The 18,461-nt window shown below is 29.3% G+C and overlaps 2 protein-coding genes across 2 annotated transcripts; both read left to right on the forward strand.

Annotated features, from left to right (window-relative positions):
- The first annotated feature begins 4,266 nt into the window (after window positions 1-4,266).
- Window positions 4,267-4,845, forward strand: LOC131658694 (zinc finger BED domain-containing protein DAYSLEEPER-like). The gene has a single exon (XM_058927962.1). It carries the CDS (start codon window positions 4,267-4,269, stop codon window positions 4,843-4,845), a length of 579 nt encoding a protein of 192 aa, XP_058783945.1.
- Window positions 4,846-14,780: 9,935 nt separating this feature from the next.
- On the forward strand, window positions 14,781-18,372 carry LOC131656462 (protein DNA-DAMAGE INDUCIBLE 1-like). The gene is made up of 15 exons (XM_058926174.1): window positions 14,781-14,985; window positions 15,081-15,113; window positions 15,364-15,512; window positions 15,746-15,854; window positions 16,002-16,118; window positions 16,261-16,326; window positions 16,580-16,642; window positions 16,729-16,773; window positions 16,917-16,978; window positions 17,119-17,212; window positions 17,332-17,424; window positions 17,517-17,586; window positions 17,675-17,751; window positions 17,918-17,980; window positions 18,074-18,372. Exons 1-15 carry the CDS (start codon window positions 14,920-14,922, stop codon window positions 18,197-18,199), a joined length of 1,233 nt encoding a protein of 410 aa, XP_058782157.1. The 5' UTR covers window positions 14,781-14,919; the 3' UTR covers window positions 18,200-18,372.
- Window positions 18,373-18,461: the final 89 nt, after the last annotated feature.

An 18,461-nucleotide genomic window follows, 5' to 3' on the forward strand; every position in this document is an offset into this window, starting at 1 on the left:
TATTCATGTCATACAACCTAGCTCATTCAATTCCACATAATCAAACATGATTTCAAAATAATGTACATAATCATGTTTCACCAACATGTAGATTCGAAGTACATATCCTTTTTGACAACATTCACGAAGTAACATTATAAATATACAAGTTATCATCACATAATCACATATACATGTTATTCCAAATATATAGACATGTATAAGATTCACCGATGTATCGCAAGTATGAACATATATCACCAAATGCACATATTCATTTCTATCTCATTTCACAAAACATCATAGAATATATTTACATCATTGGAATCATGTCATTAATATCACAAGTATACATGTAATCACCTCTCTTACCCCATGTATCATCATTAATCAAACATGATTCACATATCCACACATATATACATATATCATTAGTATATATAAATTCACATCTACGTCGCATATGTTTCAATCACATATATCACATTCATAACATAACAACTATTCATATCAAATGAATCACAAATCCACATATATGCATATCCACCAACATCATTCCACACAATTCATATCACATAAATCACACCAACAACAACATTTCACACCGACACCTGTGACTCAAGTGTGACTCAATGTGATATGCATGTGGATCCCATCCGGTATCATTTCCGGTCATGCCGATTGTCTTTCCTCTATAGACTAGATAACCACCTCAAAAGCCTCATTCTGCGTTAAGCTTTCAAATCCCATTCGGTGTTAGATTTGGGACAAGCAATAATCTTCGCAAGATTACCCGACATTGCCACTTTCAAAGACTCGTGCTTGTGTAAGTATGCAACAAAACAAGACTCATGCATTTAAGACGGTCTCTCTATCTCTTAAACTACACAATCACATCTTTCGAACATTGCACAATACACATAACATGACTTTAATGCCAAACAATGCATCACTCAACACACATCAATCAATCACATGTATTCAATTCTAGCATCATCATTATTCAATCCACATCTCGATACATACACATTTAAATGATCATTATCAACAAGACACATTCAAATAGTATATATATATATATATATATATATTCATCCCAGCATATCATGGATATCACATCACTTAACGCATCTATGAATATTAGCCACAAGTCATTAATTCATAATGTACACATAAGTAAGTCACATGTTATCCATATATTAACATCAAAATTAAACCATTCAACATCAACCAAATATATCCTATCATATAGATAATCTCATTAGCTTCCTAACGCTTCGAATGGTGCATAAAACGGAGTTACGGATCAAAAGTTATGGTCTTTACAAAAATCTGCCAAAAATGGAAATCTGCAGGTCGACGCTTGGATATTTTCCATCCCTCTCCGGTAAGCGCTCATCGACCCATGAGTCCATGCAAGGCATTCTTCAGGTCGACGCAAAGCATCTACAGGTCGACGCATGCTGAAGGAAAATGGATTTTCTGCTGTTTTAGGCTGCTCAGGTCGACTCATGCCTCTGTGTAGGTCGACCTATGCTGCGTAAAACTTAGAAAATCACCATTTTCTTCCCCATTCCCCTCATACAACACCCATTAACCCAAACACAATCCATACATCAATTGAAAGCAAAATTGGCACACATATAATGTTCCTAATCATGTTTTTAACCATGGGTCATTCATACAACACATTAAACATGAACAAATCATAAAATCTCATTGTTTTATCATAAACCCTAACATTTTCCAAAACTATGAAATGAAGAGGTGAAATATTACACAAACACACATTACCCAATCATGTAAACTATAAGAACTTGGATTCAAACCCCTACCTCTTGAATTTCTCCTTCTAACTTCAAGAAATCTACAATTCCTCTTCTCTTGTTCTTTCTCCTCTCTTCTCTTCTTTCTCTTCTTTTCCCCAAATTGTGTTATCTCTAAAACCCTAGTTTTCCTCTTCTTACTATCTTTCTCTTAATGGGCTTAGTTATGTTATTACCCACCCATCCAATTATTAATTAGGCCCAATACATAGTATACTAATAATAACCTAATTAATCATAAAACACAAATATGCATATAATTAGATATTTCAATTAATTAGTAATACCACGTAATAATTAAATAAACAAATAATTAATAAAACACATAAATAAGTTAATAAATAAAATATCTAATAAAATCGGGCTGTTACAGAAAACAAAGATACTCTTCTCTTTCTATTTCTCTTTAATCTTTAGTTTTCCTAAAATCAACTTTCATTTTTCATCTCATTTGATGTTAAATCTTTATGTTATAGGAATGAATCAATAGGATTATAAATGGATTCTTTTTCATCTTATTTGAATTCACACGGGTCATCCTTTATATATATATATATATATATATATATATATATATATATATATATATATATATATATATATATATATATATATAATTGCTTAATATGTGCATTCACAAGTTGTTTGCGAAAATGCCTCAATAGCTTTATACATGTTTGATTTATAAACTTTTTGTTATTTGAATCTGCTTCTTAGCAATGTGAGTTTGCTTAAAATCTTGAGTTGTAATATGTGGGTTGTCCTGCAAAGAGACACAGTGAAGATCTTGTTTTGTTTAGTTTTTGCATATATTATAGTTTTGTTTAGTTTTATTGGTGTTATTGTTAAATATTTATGTTATAGAAATATTAGTGAAGCATATATGACATAGTGAAATTCAAAATGTATCTATTAAGGAACGATTGTGATTCCAGTTTATTCGCAGAAATTATAAACCTTTCCATTCACAGATTCTACTATTACCGCCATCATAGGTGATTCATGGTAGACTAGCATTCACAACCATTAGGTTTATCCATCTCTTGTAACTGTGTGTTATTGTGTACCCTCCACATTGAGTGTTTAATTGTTGTCGACATTGCATAATCTGCAGCTTCTGCAATCAACTTTTGGCAGATACCTTAGAACATATAACTAGAAATATTTTTTAGAGATATCGTGTACATGATAGATTTTGCTAATTGCGGATAACATATTACCCTTACACATATATGTATATGTCTATGTCTCTCTAATCTCTATGTATGTGTGTCATTATCCTTATACGAAGGCTGATATTTTGCAACATTGCAGAGCATACTGTGCAGTCGTGCAGAGAAACAAGTCTAAAAGTAGGGGCAAAACTTATGCAGAGTTTAGGGAGCTTCAACAATCCCAGAGGTATTTTACTGCTCTTGGGTTTCTTAATATTTTTCAATTCCGATAAGCCTAAGTAGTTCTCTTTACTGGAATCGACTAGATAGTTGGGAGATGTTTATTTTCACTAAGCTATCAGAATAGTTTATAGATGAAAGAAATATTGTCCAACCATTACAAACAGCTAAAAGAAATATAGACGAGGAATAGATAACCTTCTACTCTATGTCATATTAAAGAATTAAACCATTTTTTAGCTAATTGGATAATTTATGTCCGGTCCTGTAAATTAGCTATAAGATTTCTGGTTTGTTTGCATTTTCAAAAGTATTATAAGTAGGTTTTGTTCTTGCATTGGCTAATGCAATAGATAAAAGCGTATGAAATACTTGTAGTAGAAATGGTTTATTTGAACTTGAAGACTAGGATATCTTCCAATCAAAATTCAAATTATCCACCATAATCTTTAGAAAAGTTTCCTTCTTTTCTGTCATGTGAGATAATAAAACATGGCTACATTAAATTATCACCATCTTTAGGAGGGAGGGACCATTCATTTTTTATTGGATAATAAAACATGGCTACCTTAATGTATATTAGATTTTGTTATATTGGAAATATGTAATGGAATGACATTATATATCTAAGTTTCTTGATAAAAAATAGTTAAAATATATGAAAGTTCTATTTCAACGTGCAAAGTTTGGTGGTATTTTTAAATGCATACTTCCAAAGATTATACTATTTAAAATCCAATTTAAAAAATAATGTGGTTTTGAATTATAAAAAATATGTTTCTCAATTGAGTTTCAAATAAAAAGACTTATAAAAAGATCACCTGCATGCTTATGTTCCTAAGACCGCAAGGGAATGACTACATGGTTTCCTCCTTCGAATTCTATTCAATTTCCAAATCCAAAGACTTGTTTAGAAGGGGTATTAATTTGTTCATTTATCGTGATTCTAAAATTGTTTGTTTGACTCTTTTGTTTGCTTTGTATCTAATGCTTCAGATGTGTTTGGTTTTTTGGAATGTGATTCATAATATGGAACCTTGACATAATACACGTTTTTTTGTTATAGTATGGAGTCAATGGATATGAGTGAGTATGCACAAGGTCAAGATGAAACTCGTAAGGAAACATTGTCAACACTTTGGATTATTTTCACTAAAATCGGTAAGGGAAAAGATGGAGTTGAAAGAGTTGCATGCAATTTTTGTAGTACTGATTTCGCCATTGGAAAAAACCCCAAGTCTGGTCAAAGTTATGGAACTTCACATCTAAGTTGTCATGTGTTTATTTGTAAAAGTTTTCAGATGAGCCTTCTTAGTCTAGAGGAATCGTCGAGCCTAACCCCAATCAACCAAAACACACATCATGAATTACTTGGAGAAGCCATTATTGCACATGATCTTCCTATTAGCTTTGTCGAGTATGAAAAAAATCGAGTTTGGGTGAAATATTTGAATCCATGTGTTGAAATGGTCTCTAGGAATACCACGGTGATTGATATTGAAAAGATATATGATAAAGAAAGGATCAAGCTTAAGGAAATCATGGGTAGGATTCCAAATAAAATTTGTCTAACATCGAATGTTTGGACAACATCTACTAATGAGGGTTATATTTGTTTGACTGCTCACTTTGTTGATGAAAATTAGAAGTTAGTTAGTTGTCTTCTTAACTTTCTTCGAATGAAGCCCCCCCACACGGGTATTGCATTGGAAGCTACTTTATTTGATTGCTTAAAACAATGGGGAATAGATAAGAAAATATTTACTATTACTTTATTTGTTAAATTTATATTTCATATAATCTGTTTCATTTATACTTAAATAAAAACTATGTATTTTCACAACTTGTCACAATATGCCTTTAGTTAGATTCTTCTTCACTAACCGTTCATATATATCTTGCAGAATTTTAAATCATGGAACTCGATTGAGAGTAGGTTTGTTCCTGAAAAAGTGAGTTAGATATATACTTTGACGATGAATTGATGGAGCTGGATGAAGAACACTCCGAAAATTTTGATGTACTTCTTTATTGGAAGTTAAATGAGAAAAAGTTTCTGATACTCTCTATAATGGCACGTGATGTACTTAGCATTTCTATTACGACTGTAGCATTTGAGTCTTCTTTTAGTATTGATGGACGTATTCTTACGAAATACAGAAGTTATACTCTTCCAGAACACATCCAAATGTTTATATATATATATATATATATATATATATATATATATATATATATTTTGTTTTTTATTTACTCAAATATATTTTTTATATGAGCTAGGGGGCGGACGCTCCTTAAGGGGAGGGTGGGCGCCCCACCTTGTCCTTTCTTGCTTTTGTCTGTTCACGTGTGTGTGTGTTAATTAGAGTTTTTGTTTCTCTGGTCTTGGGTGGTAGTAACTAGTTACTGTATAGGTACATATAAATGTAGTAAGTGAGATATAATATATTAGAATTAATGGATTAGTAACGAAATTAAGATAGCAACATTACAAGTTAGCATGATATAGAGAAATTTAACAGAAACAAAAAAACAATTGGTCGATAGCAAATTTCTAGCAGATACTGATATTTTAGTAATAGAGCTGGATTGTTGATGACACTATAATATCTTGGATGCAGGGAAATTAACTATATCAGTAAGTCAAATTTTAATAGAACAACAACAAGTAGCTGGTAGTACTAGCAGAATAGCAGAACCAGTACCGAAATAGTAAATTAAGCGGTAAAATCAGTTGTCCGGAATTGACCGAAATTCGTCGGGGTAGTTCGTATAGATTATTAGGTAATTATGGTTGATTTATTTTGTTGAAATTATGTCGAATGCATATATTTGCAGGTACAGTTGAATAAGTTGTATTTATTCCGAATTATGGACAAGTTTAAGTTGGAGGCTTAATAGCCAAAGTTGAAAGGTTCTATGTTGTTTGAGTTGTTTTGATGTTGTTGTATGCCATTCTTAATAGTCGCATACATTGAATTTTTCTAAGTTAGAGATAATGCTCACCATGTTGGCCTGGATTGGAAAAATATAAAGTTGAAGGCTTATGCCTTGTTGATGCCTTGATAAACTAGCAAGTTTTTAAGTTGGGATTTCTGCTCCAATGGTACCACATGCATATGCACAGTTAAGTCGCATTTGTGTTGCATCTTAAAATTGTCATTTTATTATGTTGTTTGTTGATTGTCGTTTTGTTATTGTTATAAAGTACGTAGCGACATTGTATGATTCTTATCTAATATATTAATTATCATGCACTTGTTTATATTATTCGATATCTCACCCATTCTGTTTGAATGTTACCCTCTGTTGGTAACGTGCAGGTAATCAGGAAGAATAGCTAATGCTTAGTAGCTTAGTTGGTGTCGTAGCTCTGATACGTAGTACTCGGGGGGATGAACGCATGTTTTGATTTTAGTTATTTTGAATTGCAGTTGTCTTTTTGAGAAGTTGTTTTAAGTTTAAGTTGTTGAGCAAGATGCTATAATTTGTTTGAAGTTTAAGTTGTGAATCCGCTGCGTGGTTATTTATTAAAGTTGATTTATTTTGAGGTCTAAATAGTTATTATGAGTTTTTCTCGATTGTATGAGGGACTTAATTGAGCCTGCATGCTAGAATTCACCTGAAATATCATTGGATTTGGGATAATAGAAAGTAAGAGGAATACTTTATCATGTGTAGATTTTGTTGTAAGATGTCATATGTGAGATATTGAATCGAACTCTAGTATGGTCGAAAAGTAGCTTATTGGTTCGACAATTTGACAGGATCGTAGCATGCAGTCGAAGTCTGTTCACATGTTGTAGTTGAAGGCTTGCAATGTTGTAGTCGAAGTACACTCAAGTATGCAATAGTCGAAACGCTATAATTGTTAGCATAAACATGTTTGTTATGCCCAATTGTTTAAATTAGCTTATTCCCTAAGTTAGCTTGTGTAACGCGTCTATGTGAAAAAGCTCATTAGTTTAGTGTGTTAATTTTATCTTAATCTTAATATATATAAATGGAAGGTTGTCATGATGGCAACCCTAGCCACGTGTCATAATGAAAGTCATTCCTAGCAAAAACCCTAAAGTGTTATTTACTAATTTGACCCTACACCTGTGTTATTTACTAATTTGACCCTACATTAAAAATAAATAATAATAATAATAAAAATAATATAATATTTCGGCACTACTATTAATAATAATCATATAAATAATAATATAATAATATATAATAATATAATATATAGTAATACTATCCAGATAACAATATTAGAAATAATTTTATTTATAAATATTATAATTTTTTGTATATTATACAATAGCCTAAAATAAAAAATATAAATACAATTTTAATAAATATATAATAATATCATAACAATCAACATAATAGTAATAATATTAATAAAATAATAATAAAAATAATAAACCACCAATAGTAATAATAGTAATAATATTAATAATAATAATAATAATAAACTATCCAGATCACACTATTAAAAATAATATTATTAAACCTCCAATAATAATAATAATAATAAAAATAATAATAATAATAATAATAATAACAATAATATTAATATTAATAAATTATCCAAATAACACTATTAGAAATAATATTATTTATAAATATTATAATTTTTTGTATATTATACAATAGCCGAAAATAAAAAATATAAATACAATTTTAATAAATATTTATATTATCTTATCTTAATCTTAATTTTAATCTTATCTTAATCTTAATCTTATCTTAATCTTAATCTTATCTTAATCTTAATCTTAATCTTATCTTAATCTTATCTTAATCTTAATCTTAATTTATATAAATGGAAGGTTGTCATGATGACAACCCTAGCCACGTGTCATTATGATAGTCATTCCTAGCAAAAACCCTAAAGTGTTATTTACTAATTTGACCCTACACCTAATGTGTTATTTACTAATTTGACCCTACATTAAAAATAAATAATAATAATACAATATTTCGGCACTACTATTAATAATAATCATATAAATAATAATATAATAATATGTAATAATATAATATATAATAATACTATCCAGATAACAATATTAGAAATAATTTTATTTATAAATATTATAATTGTATATTATACAATAGCCGAAAATAAAAAATATAAATACAATTTTAATAAATATATAATAATATCATAACAATCAACATAATAGTAATAATATTAATAAAATACAATTTTAATAAATATATACTAATATCATAACAGTCAACATAATAGTAATAATATTAATAAAATAATAATAAAATTAATAAACCACCAATAATAATAATAGTAATAATAATAATAATAATAAACTATCCATATCACGCTATTAAAAATAATATTATTAAACCATCAATAATAATAATAATGATAATAATAATAATAATAATAACAATAATATTAATATTAATAAATTATCCAAATAACACTATTAGAAATAATATTATTTATAAATATTATATTTTTTTGTATATTATACAATAGCCGAAAATTAAAAATATAAATACAATTTTAATAAATATTTATATTAAAAATATATAAATAAGTATAAATAATTTTCAATAAAGAAGAAATACAAAAATCTAAATAAAATTTTAATATATATTTATCATTTCTAAAATATAAGTTGAAAAATCTCTCTCTTCTTCAATTTATATTTAAATTTTATTAATAAATTTAAATTATAAGTTAAAAGTTAATATTATATATTTTTAAAATATAACTAAATATGTATAATAATATGACTTTTTGTAGCAAAAAATAATGTTAACATTACATTTATTAAAAATTAATTTTAATGTAATGTATTTTGATATATCATTTTTTACTCAAAATAATAAATAATTTATTTAAAAATAATTTTGAAAATTAATTAAAGTTTCTAATAACCGTTTTTACAAATAATTTTGAAAAAGAAGCAATTTAAAATTTATATAAGTAATAGATAATAATTTTTTTCTTACTCTATTTATTTTGTAGCAAATTGTATTTTAGTATTAATTTTTAATTTATTTAATTTTTTCATTTTTATTTTTTAATGTTATCATATAGCAATTACAGTTTAATTTTAGTACAACTATTAGTTACAAATTTTAATTATATTCTTTTTAATTATTATAAAAATTAATGTTTATAAAAGGAAGAGATTTATAAAATGGTTAATTCAATTAAAATTAATTATAATGTAATGTCTTATGATATATCATTTTTCACTCTAAATAAAAAAAATTAATCTAAAAATAATTTTAAAAATTAATTAATATAAAAAATACATAAAAATATGAGTAACTAAATCCAAATATTTAGAACCTATCATTTTTCACTGAAAATGAAAAGATAATTTATTTATAAAGAATTTTATAAAAATTAAATAACATAAAATTATATTTAAATATGGGTAATTAAAATGAGTATTTAAAAATACATGAATTTATTTAAAAAAATAATATATTTAAAGTATAAAACGTTTTTATTTATGATTTTTTACGATTATAATATAAGATATCTAAGAACATTTTGATGAAATCATTGAATTAATGGAATCAATGTAAATAGGTGTCATTAGTAAATAAATTAGAGGATTTGGGGTGACAAAATTAATGAGAGAATGTTAAAAAGGAAGACTTTATGTAATTAGTTAATTAATTTTTATTACAAATTTTTTATTTAATTTACATTGTTATTATATTATTTTATTCTTAATATCTATCAACAATATTTGTTTTGGTAACTATCAATGAAGTTTCTAATAATCATTTTACAAATAATTTTAAAAGTTGAAGCAATTTAAAATTTATATAAAGTAATGTATAATAATTTTATTCTTACTCTATTTTTTTTAGTAAATTGTATTTTAGTAGTAATTATTAATTTATATAATTTTTTGTTTTTATATTTTAATGTTATTATAATTATATTGTATATCAGTTATGATTTATTTTAAGTACAACGATCCGTTACAAATTTATAATTATTGTAAAAGTTAATGTTTATAAAAGAAAGAGTTTAATGAAACGGTTAATTCAATGAAAATTTAGATTATAAATTCAATCACACAAATATATAAATTAAATTTAATAGTTTGTAATTTCTTTATAAATTCAATCAAAATATATGTGATGTTTTATTTCCTTCCATAATATCATTTTATATTTTTATTATTCTTAAACTGTCAATTTGTCCCACTTTCTATCTTAAATAGATAAACTCCTCTTGCTGTCTTCATGACATGTATATTTTAGAACATGCATAAAATGGAAAAGCATGAGATGAATGGGCAAATTATTCAACACCCATAAAAAACAAAATTGTTTTTTCTATCTTTATCTAATCATGAAAGGTTTCATTTTTTTACAACAATTCAAATCAATTTCATATCCATATTTTTCTCTATAAATTTTAATTTTATTATTTTGATCATATTCCAATTCATTTTAGAAATATTAATTTGATCATGTTTAAATTCATTTCATACTTATATTCATATTGTCTAATATAATTTCTAATTGTTATTTTGCAGCTTTTGCAATTTGAATAAGAGTCTGATAGACTTCAATTTCTACAAAGAACAATCTTAGAATGAAGATCAAAATATAAGTATCTTACTCTTACAATCATTTGGAGCATCACAATTTTAGAAACTGAGTTCAAATATTTTTTTTGTATTGATTTTTATTTATTTTTGTGGGTTTAATTTCCTTCCTCTTTCTTCACAAGTCTAAAATAACTATGTTTTCTTTCTGATAAATATTTATTTTTTTCTTTAATATAAATTCTAAATGATAAATATGAAATATAAAATATGAAAAATAAATGATATAGCCGCGCATCGCGCGGGTCACAATCTAGTTATAAATAACATACTAGTCTCTCATCATTGCACACTGGAAATCCTAATTAGGGTGAGAGAGGTTATTTGTTATTATGTAACATTTATAATCTTGTTCTAGAGAGAAAGTAAAGAATAACAGTTTATAACCAATTTCATTGTGTTCTTCTTGTTTCCCTCTTTCCTACCCTTGTGAGTTTGTTGTCAATAAAAAAACCCTATTATACTTTGTTCTTGGCATCTATTTCACATCATCGTAAATGGTCAAGAAAATAAGAGAGGAAATTGTTTCCATGGTTATTTGGGAGAGGAAAGAAAATTAATAGAAAGAGAATGACAAACATAAACATGCTTAGAAAAAGAGAGGGCAAAGGTGAGATATAACGCGTCAATAACATATAAGTTCATATATGCTTATTTAATCTAACGGTTTATAATTGTTTTTCATAATAGACCATCAGCGAGGGATTTGATGTAGCCCTCACCCTAGTCAACACCTTATATGATATATAATATAAAATTAAAATCTGGTCAAATTTTAAAAACCGGTCATACAACCGGTTTTAGATGTTTTTTTGATTTCTCATTCGACTTCCATGTCATTTTTCTGATTTATTTGCTATCCGATTTTGGTGGTTGTTTTGATCGGATTTAGGTTCGATTCTCGATTCAACTTGTTGAACCGACCGGTTCGTTCCAATTTGCTCTACTATTGGTAACACTTCAACAACCAAGTCAGTTCAAGATTCAAGAAAAGTATAATCAAATTGAAGATCAGATATTATGTACCTTTCGTAGTGTATCAACTATATTTTTATATTTTGATCGGGTATAGTAAACTTGAAATGGGTTGTCGGTCTTTTTTGGGACCACTACTACAAATAATGCTTTTTATGACGAAACTTACATCTCGAACAATGAAAAAAAATGAGGGTATAGGTCACGGGAGCGTCGTGCTTTGTTTTATTTTATTTTTTAAATAAAAAACTTTAGCCCTTGGATATTTAATAAAACCGAGGTAAGGTAGCAATAAGGGATCTCGCTTCGACACCGAGTTGCTGCATTTTATGTTTTTTTCAATTGTTTAATAGGTATTCCTCACTTGGCGCATTTCCAATTAAGTTTTTATTTTTTTTATTTTGTTTATTTGTTCTAACTGAGAGGTAAAACATTTTGCATTAACAATTTCATAATACTAATTTCAAAATCTTATTTTAATACTTTATTTGATACTAGTATACTTTAACCCCTTGGTTTTATTAAAAACCGCCGTGATAAATCTTTTAAATGAATTCTCATAATATGGTGATATGAAGTTGTTTTTTATATTTAATATTTTTAATAATCGATTTTTGTGTAAAACCAACATGACACTTATTTTGCATGAAATACTTCAGAGTGCTATCTAGTTTCTAACTTTTCATTTACCTATCAACACTCAAACGTCAGTTCGTCATTTTGCAAAAAACCAAGGCAATTTTCTAGCTGATATTCATCAAAACTCTTCCAAAAGATATTTCGATTTGTCATGGCCAATTTGATTAACACCTCCCATACAACATCTGTTGCAAACTTTGATAATACACGTAAAAGAAAAACTAGAGGTGCCATGATCTATAAAAAGGTGAAAAAAAACCCAACAAAACTGGTATTCGATACCCTGTTAAAGTTGATGCCCAAACCGGCAGGGATTTTGGTGAACATGCTGATGATTTTTGTGTTACATTGCCTTACAAGGTAGAAGTAAAGTGAGTATTTTGATAGATAGTTGACATGCTGTTGATGAAGAATTGAAAGACTACATATGGACTGATATTACAATATTTATGAAATTCTGGTATCAGATATGTGATATCGAATGAGATGTCATGACACAAATATCTGTGGACTAAACACTATGGAGCAAGACAATAAACAATAGTAAAAACGGTGTAGAAAAATAAAAGACACAAGAATGTGTTTACCCGGTTCGGAACAACCTTCCTACTTTGGGGCTACCAAGCCAGAGATGAAATCAATATACGATAATATCAATTCAAAGTTAAACTCCCCAGTTTACAACTTCTCACTTAATCACTACCCTTCCTATGACTTCTACCTAAGACTCACCTAGGTATGAGGCCCTCCTCAAATCCCTTCAGTCACAACCAGTGACAAACAACACAAACAATCAAATATAGAAGACACTCTTCAAAGACACATAATTCTCAATGCTTAAAAGCTTATGAGAACTGACACTTACTCTCCTTGCTTAACAGCTTCGGAGATCAAACATTCAACACCTACAAGTTTGTGAATAAACAAATATGGAACTTACAGCACAACCTAATAAGGATTCCTCGAACCCTAACAAAATACAAATATCAGTCCCATTTAAAACTAGGTTTATGCCAGTCTATTTATAGAATTAGTATTGACTGAATTGGGCCAAAAACCGCAACAAGGAGGCTGCACAAGTCTGCTACTTGTTCTCCAAGAAAATAGGTTTCCAATCCAAACTTTCCTAAATTGTCTCCAATTATAGAAAGTGTGAAAACCAACAAATATCTCTGGTTGAATCGATCTTGGATGTCACATAAGCTAACTGAATATTCCATAATATTTTGTAGCTAATAAAACGGCTGATACACTAGACAGATCAGCTCCTGCAAACACCATGTCATACCTGCCTTGTTGTAACATCTTGTTCGACATGTTGAAATCTATATGTTAGGACATTTTATTCAACATGTTTCTGCTAGGTTGGTTTTGCCAAAATGCATGCCAATCTTAGAGAAACTACAATTTATTTGTGTATTCTACCATTTGTTTTACAAGTATATTTTTGTGTGCAATACTAATAATATCTCTATTGTGTAAACATAGGATGTGTTCATTGTTACTCCAAATGATAAGTATGTGAAAAAGAAAATGCTTGCTTATTGTGGTGAGCGTTTGAGGGGGTTTAAGACACAACTCACCCATGATTATATTAAAAATGGAGCAAATAAAAAACAACCTTCATACGAGGTATATTCATTTATTGATAAAGCTAATTGGGATGAATTTTTAGAGTCCCGCAACACTCCCAAGTTCTTGGAAAAGAGCAAAAAAGGAAAGGAAAATCGAGTTAGAAATATCTATCCACATAGGTTGTCTCGTGGAGGATATCAAAGACTTGAAAAAATTTCGATTGAAGAAAAAAGAAAACAAATGGAGGAAGAGTTGGGAGGTTCTATAAGTCTTGATCGCACGCCATCTCCACCATCACGACACGAGAAATGGAAGAGGACACGCCATAGAAAAGACGGCGAGTACACATCAGATGCTACGCGCAAAGTGGCTCAAAGGATTGTAAGTAGATACTTTTTTCAACAATATTTATTTTAGTTAAATCAATTTGGTAAAAATAAAATTTCACGTGTTGTAGGATGATCTTGTTGAACAAACCAATGCCGACCTCTTCACTTCATAAGATCGTCATGACATCTTAGTAGAAGCAATTGGAACATAGGAGCATCCGTGACATATCCGCGGTCTTGGTAGAGGCGTTGGCTTCAAAGTACATTATAGATCAAATACATTAATTATTCAATAAATTAATTAAAAGTGAATTTCTCTTCTAATTTGTGACCGATAACAAACCAATTCTAATTCTAATCTAAAATTAAAATATTATACATTAGAGAAAAGAAAATAACAATACTAATCCTAAAAAAACTTTGTAGATAACTTCAACCTTATATCCTTCATAACTTGAAGTGAACCCCTTCAACAAGTAATTGTAAAAGAGTTAAAAACCTTCTTAGTCTTCCACTAGTCTTTTTTTTCACTTTACCACTTCACCAACAATCCAAATCAACCTCGCAACTTGTCTCTCTCGTTTTCTTCTTCTTGTTCAATATGAAGATCACTGTCATGACTGCTGATGAACAAATTCTCAACTTGGATGTCGATCCCAACGAATCTGTAATCATCAAAGATTCTTCCTTTCTTGCCTTTATCTTCATATATTTATCTTTCTTTATCACTGATTTTGGATATTTTTAATTTTCCCCTTTTAGGTTGAAAACGTTAAAGCCTTGCTTGAGGTTGAGGTGAGTTTGTGTTTCACATTACCCATATTGTTTTTCTCCGTAAAAATATAATTTTTGGATTAAAAAGATTATCTTTTGTCAATTTTAATGCTGTTTGCAATCACGGGTCATTGGATTTTTATTATTATCAAAACCTAGAAATCAAAAAAATTCCCATTTGATCATAGTTGATTTGGATCTGATATGGTTTTAATTTGTGAATTTTTGGGGTTAGTTTTGTTAATTGTGTTTTTGTTGTGGTTTTCAATAGACAAGTGTGCCTATTCAGCAACAACAGATTCTTTTCAATGGAAATGAGGTGAACAATTCTCAGAAATTGAGTGCCATTGGTGTTAAGGATGATGATTTGCTAATGATGACGGTCTCTAGGGCCGCCGGTGCCGGTGCCGGTGCTTCTAGGTATAGTTTTCATTGGTTTTACATTTTGAGATTATGCATTGTTTATCGGTATTCTTAAATTCCGAACTAAACCTTACGGGTTGATCAAGATTATATGTGAATTTGATTATGTTCTTATGCTTGTGTTAATTGATGTGCTCAATAAGTTGATGTGTCACCAGTGATACGATTAGTTGAATCGTTATAATGTTCAATTACTTGATAATTTTTGTGATGAAATTAAATTATTTCAGTGGATCTGCGAATGATTTGAGCTTCAATACTGATGGATCTGCTATAAACCCTGGTGCTTTTCAGCAGCACTTTAGACGCGATTCTAATTTGATGGGTCAGCTCTTCCAGGTAAATTGATGTTTCTTTTATTACTAAAGTTTTTCCGTATTCTTTATCATGATTTTGAGTTCTTACGCGACTTTTTAAGTATGTTATTTGGTTCTTTTGTTTTTGGTATTGGCTATATTCTGACAGAATTTATGATGAAACAAACAGAATGACCCGGAGTTGGCACAAGTTATTCTGGGGAATGATCTCAATAAAATCCAGGAAATTTTGCGATTGCGTCATCGCCAAAGAGATCAATTACGACGTCAGAAAGAAGAAGAGATGGTAAGCTGATACGACTGTTTGTTCTCTTCATTTGTCTTGAGATTAAACTGTATCATTACAAGCTTCTTCATCCATATTCCTTGTACGTTTTCATCATTCTGTCGTTATATTTTTCTCATAAATTTATTTGAATTTTTTCAAGGCTCTTCTTTATGCCGATCCTTTTGATGTTGAAGCACAAAAGAAGATTGAAGCTGCCATCCGCCAGGTCAGTTTTGTTAGACGTACAAACAATTTATTAGCATCCACATAACAGATTAAGTATCTGGTTATGATTCTGTCTTAAGTAACATCCATTCGTTACACCTAACCACATCTTCAACAAAGTTAAACTGATAGTTTTTAAAATATGGATTTTGGTACCAGAAGAAATATATCAAATTTATTTTTCCGATTAATATTCAGTTAAAGTTTGTTTGCCATAATTTTCTTACATAACGGCATTTCAACTAATTTTACAGAAAGGAATTGATGAAAATTGGGAAGCTGCACTTGAACATAATCCTGAAGGTTTTGCAAGAGTGGTATATACAAATCTTCAACTTTTGTATCTTAATTTTCACAGATTTGTTGTTTTTTTTGGAATAATTTCCAAGCTGTAATATTTCAGGTCATGTTGTATGTTGACATGGAGGTTAATGGCGTACCAATGAAGGTAAGTGGTGGCTCAAAAGAGCATCCTTCTTCAAGTTCAGGATTTTTTGAAAAGAACTTACCTATTGCAGTTTTCTGTTCTTCAATGACAGAAATTTTTTATGAAATGGAGCATGCATTAATTGGATTTTCACTTTGTTTCAGGCATTTGTTGATAGTGGAGCACAATCTACTATTATATCAAAAACCTGCGCTGAGCGTTTAGGGTATGCGCTTCAATATAACTGGAACTTGCTTAAGATTATAATACATCTATAAGATTATAATAGCATATTTCAGATTAGTGTATTGTGAGTTGCGATATTTCAGAAAATAGAATTATTTTGATGGTGGTGTTATCTTGTAGATTACTGAGACTTTTAGATCAGCGATACAAAGGAGTTGCTCACGGAGTTGGCCAAACCGAAATCTTGGGTAGAATACATGTAGCTCCAATCAAGGTAATGTTTTAACCGATGTTATCGAGGGAAATAGTTTGGTGCTATTGAAGTTGTGTCACTTGTGTCTTATTGCTCATATTTTTTTGTCTATTTTGCATTTTACTCTTTTGTGCATGTAGATTGGGAATATATTTTACCCTTGTTCATTCTTAGTGCTGGATTCCCCTAACATGGAGTTTCTCTTCGGGCTGGATATGCTCCGAAAGCATCAGGTACCATCCTCAGTTGCAATCTTGTATATTGTCACTGTCAGAAATTACACTAAACTGTTAGTTATTCTTATCGATGTGCCTCATGTCTGCAGTGTATAATTGATTTAAAAGAAAATGTTTTACGAGTTGGTGGAGGAGAAGTTTCAGTGCCGTTTTTGCAAGGTTGGTTGTCTTATCCGTGGATTTTTCACATTAGTTTGCACAATTCTGTTTTCAACATGATTTAACCTTCTTGTACTTTTATTTTCAGAGAAAGACATTCCATCTCGGTATTTAGACGAGGAGAAGTATTCCAAGGAAGCTTCAAGCTCTGGAGTCCCTCCCCCGGTAAGTATACTTTAACGACGCAAGCGATGATGTTGAAACTGTATCACTTTAATCCGGTTCTTAGGACTTGTTTGAATTGACTTATTTTGGTTTATCTACTCGTATAAGCACTTGTGAGACTATTTGAGAAAACAGCTTATTATGATATGTTGTGGCATTCTTTCAGGTTGTTACATCGGGGAGCAATAATTCATCACAAGGAGGTGCTTCTGGTGGTGACAGGTCTAAGGTATTTTATGATTGATTTTTTTTTTTTTGGTGATGAATATGAATCATGTCGGTTTGAAGATTATGTGATTAATATGATTGATTTGGTTTGAAGGATTCTGAATTTGAAAGCAAAGTTGCAAAGCTTGTTGAGCTAGGATTCGAAAGACAAGCAGTTATACAAGCTCTTCAACTATTCAATGGCAATGAGGAACAAGCAGCTGGGTTTCTTTTTGGCTGAAAATAGCTTTTCTTTATACTATTGAAAATGGATTCATTTCTTACTTGAATTTCATTTCAAATTGTAGAAAACAAGTTATAGACCTCATTGATTCATGATATGGCATTTACAGTCAACTTTCATACTGGAAGGAAATTTTCTATTTGTTTGATAACTAATTCGTTGTTTCTCAATGCTTCTTTAAGCTAATTAATATTTGATTATGGATTTATGGTGTGTGTTTGTAGCAAAAGTCGATTTCGAACAATAAATTTGAAGCTAA

Source organism: Vicia villosa, linkage group LG3 (genome assembly GCF_029867415.1).
Source record: "Vicia villosa cultivar HV-30 ecotype Madison, WI linkage group LG3, Vvil1.0, whole genome shotgun sequence".
Taxonomy (NCBI): domain Eukaryota; kingdom Viridiplantae; phylum Streptophyta; class Magnoliopsida; order Fabales; family Fabaceae; genus Vicia; species Vicia villosa.